The sequence below is a fragment of the Montipora capricornis genome, chromosome 12, assembly GCF_036669925.1.
Source record: "Montipora capricornis isolate CH-2021 chromosome 12, ASM3666992v2, whole genome shotgun sequence".
Taxonomy (NCBI): domain Eukaryota; kingdom Metazoa; phylum Cnidaria; class Anthozoa; order Scleractinia; family Acroporidae; genus Montipora; species Montipora capricornis.
In genome coordinates this window covers 32374938-32384937 of record NC_090894.1, presented here as the reverse complement: position 1 = coordinate 32384937, position 10000 = coordinate 32374938, and the positions used below count along the sequence as shown (strand labels likewise).

Here is a 10000-nt window from a genome sequence, read left to right as displayed (position 1 = left end):
AACCACAAGCACTTCTCCAGAATTTGTCGCCATCCTAAGTGTTCTGTAGCGAATTGTGGTCACCGACATCACTGGTTATTGCATGGGCAGCAGTCAGTTGTTACACCTAGGCCTCTAAGCAACACTAGTTTAAAGGGGCTAGGTCACGCTATTTCAGGCATTTTCAGCACAGATCGAATGGTCATAGAATTAACTAAAATATCAAAATAACTGTTCAAAACTATAGAAGAACTCTAACAAAACACAGGGAAGCCAAGAAGGGACATGGATGGACAAAACTGGAGAGGATTGAAATGGATTGAATTTGGGTAAATTTGAAAAACGTCTTACTACATTCAGGGAGTCAACGTTCGTATATACGAAAGAACATTGCAGAGCCCCTTGACCTGCAAGGTCCCTCAGAGCTATTCGACTTCGGGACCAAAAATAATTTTCCCTCATTTTTTGTCAGTGAAATGGATTTGGCACATATATATAAAGAAGCAATTTATTATTTTCCAGTTTCTTATTTTTGCTTTGCTACGAGCCAAAATTGAATTTTGGCGGAACTGGGGTTGCCGACCGTGATCAGAAAGGTAAAATTCACCGATTTTGTGAAGCGTGCTACGTCCCCTAAAATGCAGCTCACAGAATTTCGTTTTCATACAAATTCTAAGGTACATTCATTACTTAGACTGACGAAATATGGAAACTTTTCGGAAAATTTTAAGCTTACCAGAGAGGCTGGAAGACACCCTACTCTGAGGCCTTTGTTCACCTACTAAAATTTAGCCAAGTTTGAGGAAGAAAATCTCAAAAGTTGGGCCTAAATGAAGGCTAAAAAGCAGATCACAGTAAATTTCTTACCTTAATAAACCGTTCCATAAGTTCAAACCGCTGGGTATCTCCTTGGATTGCACGCGACAACAGATTAAAATCTGCCAGAATCAGTGTATTTACACAACTATCGTATTTACACAACTAAACGTTTCTTTAGGCCTCCTTAGGCCTAAAAACGTTTCTTTAGGCCTAATTAGGCCTAAGGTTAGCTATTCATGTAACAGTCACAGTAAATTTCAACCTGCAACCTGCAACCTGCAAAACTAACTTGCCGTGTCAAAGTTCATTTGCATAACCCTTGCACTCGGTGAAAATATGTCTTCTGCCGTTCAGGTTCGTTTGTTGACCTTCTAAGTAGTGACAAAAAGCTTCCTTTAGTAAATGGATAAACTGGAGATCCAGTTTTGCGGTGCAGGTTGCGTTAAAGTTGATCAATTCTCAAGACTTGCGAGATACTCCAAAAGTAAATAATGGCTGTCACTAATTGACCGTTGCCGTCGTCCTGACAAGCTCCTTTGGTACATTCTCCCACAGATCGACGGAACGCTAGGAGAAGATGAAAGTAGTAAGTTTTCATTTACCGTTTTTATGACAACTGAATCCTGTATTACTACTAGCCTAATGACTACTACTAGGAACTTGAGCGTAAAAGCAACAACAACGAACACTCACCGGTTATCTCTGAGAGGTGAGTTCGTCAAGTGCACCTGAGAACACGACAGGCTTGAATGGAACCATGTTTTGCCATGGTCTGTGCCTCTGTTTTATGCTTGATGGCTGCTTGTATTTTACAATCAGCGCTTATGTAGCACTAAAAATGAACGTCGGGATCCGTTGATGCCACGAATGCAACACTAGCCGTATTGTATTTGTCACAATGTCACACAAGTTTTAACGTGACCAGTTACCTGCTATGGAGGATCCCCTGCCCTGCGCGCGCTAGCGATGGTGAATAGATTTGTCAAGAAAAACTCGTTTCATTTCAATATCGAGATTGATAAACCCACCCATTGATTTAATTTTTGGACTAGTGTAATCCTGTCAGTATAACCGAACGACGACAATCATTACACCTTTTCGACTTATACTTTTCCTCAAAAAAATATAAGGAGTTGCTGAAAGTAGATATGTACAGCTGTAACTGAAATTCATTTTTTTCTGTCCCGTTATCAGGCGTTCGTTTTTCACAGAAAACCCAATGGTCGACCTATGAATAAAATGAAGAAAATCAAAAGATAGGGCCAAGAAACTCAGCAGATGCTGAGAGAGCGATTTCTGGCTTTGTTGATTATAGGACTAGTACCCTACCGTTTTTTCTCCAGCAGGACCCAGCACTGTTGGCCATAAAACTAGTTTGTCTTTGATTTCTCAGGCTGGCGAAACAAATAGTTTAGTGATGGGACATGCCATCTTACCTTGCTCGAAGGAGGTTGCCTGGGGGTACTCCCCGTATGGGCTATATAGGGACGTGCAGACCCAAAGGGTAAGGCTTTCAGCCGTTTTGGTCATAAATAGTGTATAATTATCAACTTCTTTAAGCAGTGGGGCCCCTTGTTTCTGAGCGATCAGCTAAAAACTATGGGATTCAATGAGTCTCGATGCTCAAGGACACGTGCCATCATTTTGAAATTTCCAACCAATCTGGACATGTTGAAATAATGCTCATGTTATAAATTGATTCCGTGGCTCGTCATCATCAGCGCAGCTTCGATAATTAGCGGTGTAACTGTTACCAAGGCTTTAAATTTCTGTTGAAAAAAAATACGGGATGTGGTGTGCGTTGAACTACAGGCAAAAGGATTCAATTGCTTTTTTTTTTTTATTGATTGCTGTTCGGGCAAACAGTCCTGTCTAGTGTTTGTTGTGAATATAAGACTGTATTAACACTACTCTTAATTCAGCGATGATAATGCTCGCGAAATATCAAAAAGATGTTTTTCCTCGGCTATTATGATTTTGACAGACATCGTTAGGATAAGAATGACTCTGAGGTTACGAATTTCTATTCCAGATGGTCCGGATCGATGCAAGATATATATTTTAACGATAACTGCAGAAATCCTACCGCGCTCATTGGCTAATTTTCATTGTCAGTAAGCGAATAGACACATGAAACTGTAATTTGTGCGACACGTCAATTAGCGAGAGCGGACAATTTGACAATTTGTTATCGTAAAAAGCAATCTTTTTAATAGCCCATTGCAGAAACGTGAGAGCACTGGGGCGAGTTTCTTATATTGATTAGATTGAAAATCTAAATATTCCAACCGAAAGGTTAACGAATGAAAAGCTACCCAACCAAGTTTTAAGTGGAAATTTGTCAAAATGGGAGCCTTGCAAAAGTTGCAAAATTCCATACAAACAAAGAATAAATGCTATACCGAGTAATTGCATTGTGACTAAACTTGATAGACAACAAATGCAAGGAAACGATGTTATGTGCTTGTAATATTTCGATATAAATCTATATCATGAATGAAGGGGTAGTTTCTAAAGAAACTGTGGTGCTGCGTCGGTGGGGAAGTAGTATACAAAAATTTGGTTTTATCAACGGAGTTGATAATGTAAATTGGCCACCGTGCAGAGATTCTAAAAGCTGACGTTTCGAGCGTTAGCCCTTCGTCAGAGCGAATCGAGGGATTATGGGTTACGTGTAGTTTTTATAGTCTATGTAGTGATGACTCCGATTTTTCCAGCAAATCAGAGGAGATGTGCCAGTTCTTCGAAAAACGTGGCTATCCTGTCTCTGTGGTCAAAGCGGGCCATCATCGCGCCCAACAATTTGATCGACAGTCATCACTACAAACGTCACAAAAAGATAAGAATGACAGAATTCCATTCACCCTCACTTTCCATCCTCATAATCACGCAGTCAAAAGCATCATTCTTAGTAATTTTAAATTACTCCAAAATGATCCCGAGACTGGTAGAATCTTTTCGCAACCTCCACTTATTTCATTCAAACGCGACAAAAACTCAGGCAACTTTTTAGTTAGAAGTGCGCTCAAAACTAACGAGCAACCCGGCACTTTCAAATGCGCGCGCTCACGATGCAAAACTTGTCTTTTCATTGTTAACACTAGCAAGATATCGGGACCTAAGCGATCTGTTAAGATAACCTGCACGTTATGCAATAAATTATACATTGGTGAGACAGGTAGACGACTAGGTGACCGATTCCGCGAACACCTTCGCGATGTTGAGAAGAATGACAAGGATGCATCCAAGCCAGTCGCTCGCCATTTTAATCTGCCTAACCACTCCAAAAAACACATGGCTATCTGCGGCCTTTCCCTACATCTAGGTACGACGGAAAGCCGCAAGAATCTGGAACAAAAATTCATCTTTCAAATCGGCACCCTTAATCCTCACGGTATTAACGAACGCTTTTCATTTAACTAATATATTCCTATTTTTCACGTTGCCATGTTACCACCAATAGCGTAGCTCCTACTCTACTATAAAAACTACACGTAACCCATAATCCCTCGATTCGCTCTGACGAAGGGCTAACGCTCGAAACGTCAGCTTTTAGAATCTCTGCACGGTGGCCAATTTACATTATCAACTCCGTTGATAAAACCAAATTTTTAAATCTATATCATCTTCGGACTAAGGCGGGATACAAGTAGCAGAATTTTAAATACTGTGAGATTGTGCAACAGTATAATCACGTGAAAATGAAAAACAAAGAAACAAAACTGTCAAGAGAATAGGCGGAGTTCTCTACTGGCTTTTAAGCAAACCCTTATAACCCTTATAATTTTGTCGCCTGTCTACCTAATACATACAAACTCTCTATTTTGGGTGATATTTGGGGAGCTACCATTTTGCCATTTTCCTCCTCCAAAAACTTCTATTCTTGGTAAAGACTCTCAAATTTAGTTGATCTTTCATTTTTCAAACAAATGGAAAACAACCATACTCTTTCCCAGTCCTCTCACGTTTCTGCAATGGCCTATGCGTCTGTCCTGTTATTGACAATGAATTTCCTCATAATATTGTCAAATGAGTTGATCAATAACAGAAAAAACGCATGAAACGCTGACGTCAATATGTTAAATAACACATGCCAATCGTAGTGTATATTTCCCTCCCCGTTGCATAGGTCCCGTAACTAGTTTTATGACCAACAATGCTGGATCCTTCCGGAGAAAAAACGGTAGGGTACTAGTCCTATAAGCAACAAAGCCAGAAATCGCTCTCTCCGCATCTGCTGAGTTTCTTGGCCTTATCTCTTGATTTTCTTCATTTTTTCATGGGTCGACCATTAGGTTTTCTGTGAAAAACGAACGGCTGAAAACAGGAAAGAAAAAAGTGAATTTCACTTGCATATCTACTTCCTCTGCTGCGTCAGCAAGTCCTTATATATTTTTTGGAGGAAAAGTAGGTAAAAATTGAAAAGCTGTAATGTGTCGTCGTTCGGTCATACTGACAGGATTACACTAGTCCAAAAATTAAAGCAATGGGTGGGTTTATCCATTTCAATATTGAAATGAAACGAGTTTCACTTGAAAACTAAACATATTGATCGGCCCGCGCAGTGAAGGGGATTCTCCATATTGGTCACGTTACAACTTGTGTGACATTGTGACAAATAAGGCTAGTGTTGCATTCGTGGCATCAACGGATCCCGACGTTCATTTTAAGTGCTACATAAGCGCTGATTGTAAAATACAAGCAGCCATCAAGCATGAAAAAGAAGTACAGACCATTCATCGAAAAACATGGTTCCATTCAAGCCTGTCGTGTTCATTCAGGTGCACTTGACGAACTCACCTCTCAGAGATAACCGGTGAGTGTTCGTTGTTGTTGTTTTTACGCTCAAGTTCCTAGTAGTAGTCATTAGGCTAGTAGTAATACAGGATTCAGTTGTCATAAAAACGGTAAATGAAAACTTACTACTTTCATCTTCTCCTAGCGTTCCGTCGATCTATGGGAGAATGTACCAAAGGAGCTTGTCAGAACGACGGCAACGGTTAATTAGTGACAGCCATTATTTACTTTTGGAGTATCTCGCAAGTCTTGAGAATTGATCAACTTTAACGCAACCTGCACCGCAAAACTGGATCTCCAGTTTATCCATTTACTAAAGGAAGCTTTTTGTCACTACTTAGAAGGTCAACAAACGAACCTGAACGGCAGAAGACATATTTTCACCGAGTGCAAGGGTTATGCAAATAAACTTTGACACGAGCAATAGTTGTGTGAATACACTGATTCTGGCAGATTTTAATCTGTTGTCGCGTGCAATCCAAGGAGATACCCAGCGGTTTGAACTTATGGAACGGTTTATTAAGGTACGAAATTTACTGTGATCTGCTTTTTAGCCTTCATTTAGGCCCAACTTTTGAGATTTTCTTCTTCAAACTTGGCTAAATTTTAGTAGGTGAACAAAGGCCTCAGAGTAGGGTGTCTTCCAGCCTCTCTGGTAAGCTTAAAATTTTCTGAAAAGTTTCCATATTTCGTCAGTCTAAGTAATGAATGTACCTTAGAATTTGTATGAAAACGAAATTCTGTGAGCTGCATTTTAGGGGACGTAGCACGCTTCACAAAATCGGTGAATTTTACCTTTCTGATCACGGTCGGCAACCCCTGTTCCGCCAAAATTCAATTTTGCTCGTAGCAAAGCAAAAATAAGAAACTGGAAAATAATAAATTGCTTCTTTATATATATGTGCCAAATCCATTTCACTGACAAAAAATGAGGGAAAATTATTTTTGGTCCCGAAGTCGAGTGGACCGCTTTTAGAGAGACTGCCACTTAAGTGTCACAACGCTAGGTGAGGAGACCAGCGAAACGAAGAGATTGCAAAGAGTGAAATTTACTCTTTCACCAATTAAGGGAGATTCAAAGGTGGAGATAGAGACCCTTTCTATTTCCAAAATTTGTAATCCTCTCGGGCCAGTACAGATGGACTTCCATAAGAACTCTCATCTTCAAGGCTTAACTCTTGCAGATAGTTATCCTCGTGGTTCAGTTCAAGTGGATGTTCTTATTGGTGCAGACCACTACTACTCATTTGTGACTAAGGTCTGTAAGAGAGGTAGTTCCAGTGAGTCACTTGTTGCTGTAGAATCTTGCCTCGGCTGGATCGTCACGGGACAAGTAAACCGCCAATCAAGGCAAACTTCATCCATGCTGACAGTTGTAGAAAACGGAGGAGTTAACGAAACATTGAAAAGATTCTGGGAACTGGAATCAATTGGTATTGCAGAGATCGAGGACCCTGTTATGTCACAAGAGGAAGAATGTGCTGTTGCTGACTTCAATAGAGGATTGAACTTTGATGGACATAACTATGAGGTGCAACTACCATGGAAACGAGATCCTCCAAAGCTAGAAAGTAATTATGCACAAGCTTTCAGACGCCTGGAAAGTGTTGAAAGAAAGTTAAGGCAAGACCCTGTGAAAGCTATGGCTTACAAAACAGCGATCAATGAATATGTAGCGAAAGGTTTTGAAGAGGAAGTACCTTATCAGAGTGATGACAATGGAACTGTGCGGTACTTACCGCATCATGCTGTATTTCGTGATGACAAAAGAACGACAAAATGCAGAATCGTATTTGATGCTTCCGCACGAGAAGGAGGTGATGCTTCCCTTATGGATTGTATTCTTCCTGGTCCTCCTTTACAGCCGAACCTTGCATCTGTACTGATTCGATTTAGAACACACAAAATTTGTCTCATAGCAGACATTGAAAAGATGTTTCTGCAAGTCAAACTAGCACCAGAGGACAGAGATGTTCACCGCTGCCTGTGGAGAGATTTACAGCCTAACGAAGCACCAAAGGTGTGCAGAATGCAGAGATTGACTTTCGGTGTGAACGCAAGTCCTTTCCTTGCAATTGCTACAGTCCACGCTCATGTAAACAAATACAAAGAAATGTCCCCGTATGCAGTAGAAGAAATTTTACAAAATATGTATGTCGATGACTGCCTCACAGGAGCCGATACAGTAGATTCAACTTTGAAGCTTCAACAAGAAATGTCAGAAATTACGATGACAGCGGCATTCAATTTGACCAAGTGGGCAGGTAACTCAGAGCTAGTAATGGATGCTATTGACCCAGCTAAAAGAGCCTCATCGCAATTCGTGGAGTTCAATTCGAGCGACGCCCTAAAAGCACTTGACGTGTCATGGGACTTGAACTCTGACCACTTTAGATTCCTCGCACCGAGTGGAATCATCTCATCTTTCCCTTCACTATTAGAGCCAAAATCCTTTTCCAAGAGTTGTGGTTGAAAGGATTACACTGGAATGACCCGTTAGATAACGACACTAAAGCAAAGTGGTTAAGTTGGAAGTCCGAGTCGATGCAGCTAAAAGATGTGACTATCCCTCGATGCTTCGGAAATGGTATTACGCAAGACTCTGTGGTAGAGGTGCATGGTTTTGGAGATGCTTCCCCCAATTCGTATGGAGCAGCAGTGTACATTCGAATAAGAGACAAGCAAGACAATGTATCCTCACAGCTGGTAATATCGAAGTCCAGAGTCGCGCCCATGAAGAAGGTGTCACTTCCAAGGCTGGAACTTTTAGCAGCAGTTGTAAATGCCAGGTTGCTAAAATTTGTTGTAGGGGCTTTGCCAATGAAGGTGGCTAGGGTTGTGCGTTGGTCAGATAGTATGGTGACACTGCATTGGATAAAAGGGCAGAGTTCATCCTGGAAGCCATTTGTTGCCAATCGTGTGGCTGAGGTACAGTCAACATGGGATCCTGAGTGTTGGAGGTATTGTGGAAGTAAGGAGAATCCTGCAGACTTGTTGACGCGTGAGTTAAGCTGTAGTGATATAATTTCACGCACTGTGTGGTGGAATGGACCCCAATGGATGTCTTCGCCTTGTGAACCACTACCCGCTCAACCCGAAAACGAGGCTGCTCCCGCCGAAGCTTGCGAGGAAAAAAGAACTACCCATGTGTATACAGCAGTCGTTGCAGAACCACTGATTGATATGTCACGCTACGAGACATGGTTAAAGTTGATTCGAGGAACTGCTTATGTATTGAGAGCGGTCAAATTGTTTAAGACTAAGTCTAGGTCTTGTGAAAGGGAACTGTCAGCGGACGAGGTGAGGCAAGCCGAGATTAAATGTTGTATGTGGGTGCAGGAAGTGGTCTACAACGAAGAATTCGAGAAACTGAAAGCTGGAGAGGTACTTCCCAGTAACAGCCGCCTCCTGAAACTGGACCCTTATTATGACAGAGATGATCAGGTATTAAGAGTTGGTGGGAGACTACAGTTTGCTGATCTTCCCGAACAGAGCAAGCATCAAATAATCTTGCCTCATGGACATCCTGAAGTTGCCAAGATGGTGCAAGATGTACATAAGAACATGTTGCATGCTGGTACAGAAACGATATTATCAACTTTAAGGCAGAAAGTTTGGCTAACTCAAGGAAGACGTGAGGTTAAACGTGTTATCAGAAGATGTGTAGCTTGCCAAAGACAACGAGTTGGACCTTGTGCCCAGAAAATGGGTCAGCTGCCAGAGGAGAGAATTTCCTGTTCACGAGCTTCCGCGCATGTTGGAACTGATTTTGTGGGACCACTGTATGTGAAAGAAGATTTAAACATTAAGAAAGCATACGTGTGCATTTTCACATGCGCATCATCTCGTATGGTTCACCTGGAACTTACACATAGTTTGACAACTGATGAGTTCCTTCAAGCTTTTAGTCGCATGACGAGTCGCAGAGGTCTTTGCCATACAGTGTGGTCAGACAATGCACAAACCTTCAACGCAGCAAGCAGGGAAATTCAGAAATTATACGATGAACCCACTACTGAAAGTCAAAGAATGTGGAGTACGCTAGATCAGGATCAAATCAAGTCAGAGTTCTCATCGCGAGGGATCAAGTGGAAATTCATCACAGAGCGTTCCCCATGGAGAGGTGGATGGTGGGAACGATTTTGCAGAGCGATAAAAGAACCACTGCGTAAAGTCCTTGGAAGGGCACTTCTCACCTTTTCTGAGCTAAACACGTTTCTGGTCAGAATCGAAGGTATCATTAACTCGCGGCCGTTGACCGCAGTAAGTGATGATTGCAGAGACCCGTTACCTATTACGCCTGCTCATCTTGCAATTGGTAGGCCAATTAATCAGTTACCAGAAAGGAAAGAAAGTAGCTTAGAGGAGACCAGTAAGAGAACTGTCGAAAGGTATCTCTACCTGC

General features: G+C 41.5%; 2 protein-coding genes across 2 annotated transcripts in view; both read left to right on the top strand.

Moving 5' to 3' along the window:
- Positions 1-6733: 6733 nt before the first annotated feature.
- Positions 6734-8068, top strand: LOC138025672 (uncharacterized). The gene has a single exon (XM_068872851.1). It carries the CDS (start codon positions 6734-6736, stop codon positions 8066-8068), a length of 1335 nt encoding a protein of 444 aa, XP_068728952.1.
- Positions 8069-8139: 71 nt separating this feature from the next.
- The window catches only part of LOC138025670 (uncharacterized), a 2343-nt gene continuing 482 nt past the window's right edge, over positions 8140-10000 (top strand). The window contains exon 1 of the mRNA XM_068872850.1: positions 8140-10000. This exon is cut by the window's right edge and continues 482 nt beyond it. Within this exon, the coding sequence (XP_068728951.1) occupies positions 8140-10000 (1861 nt within the window).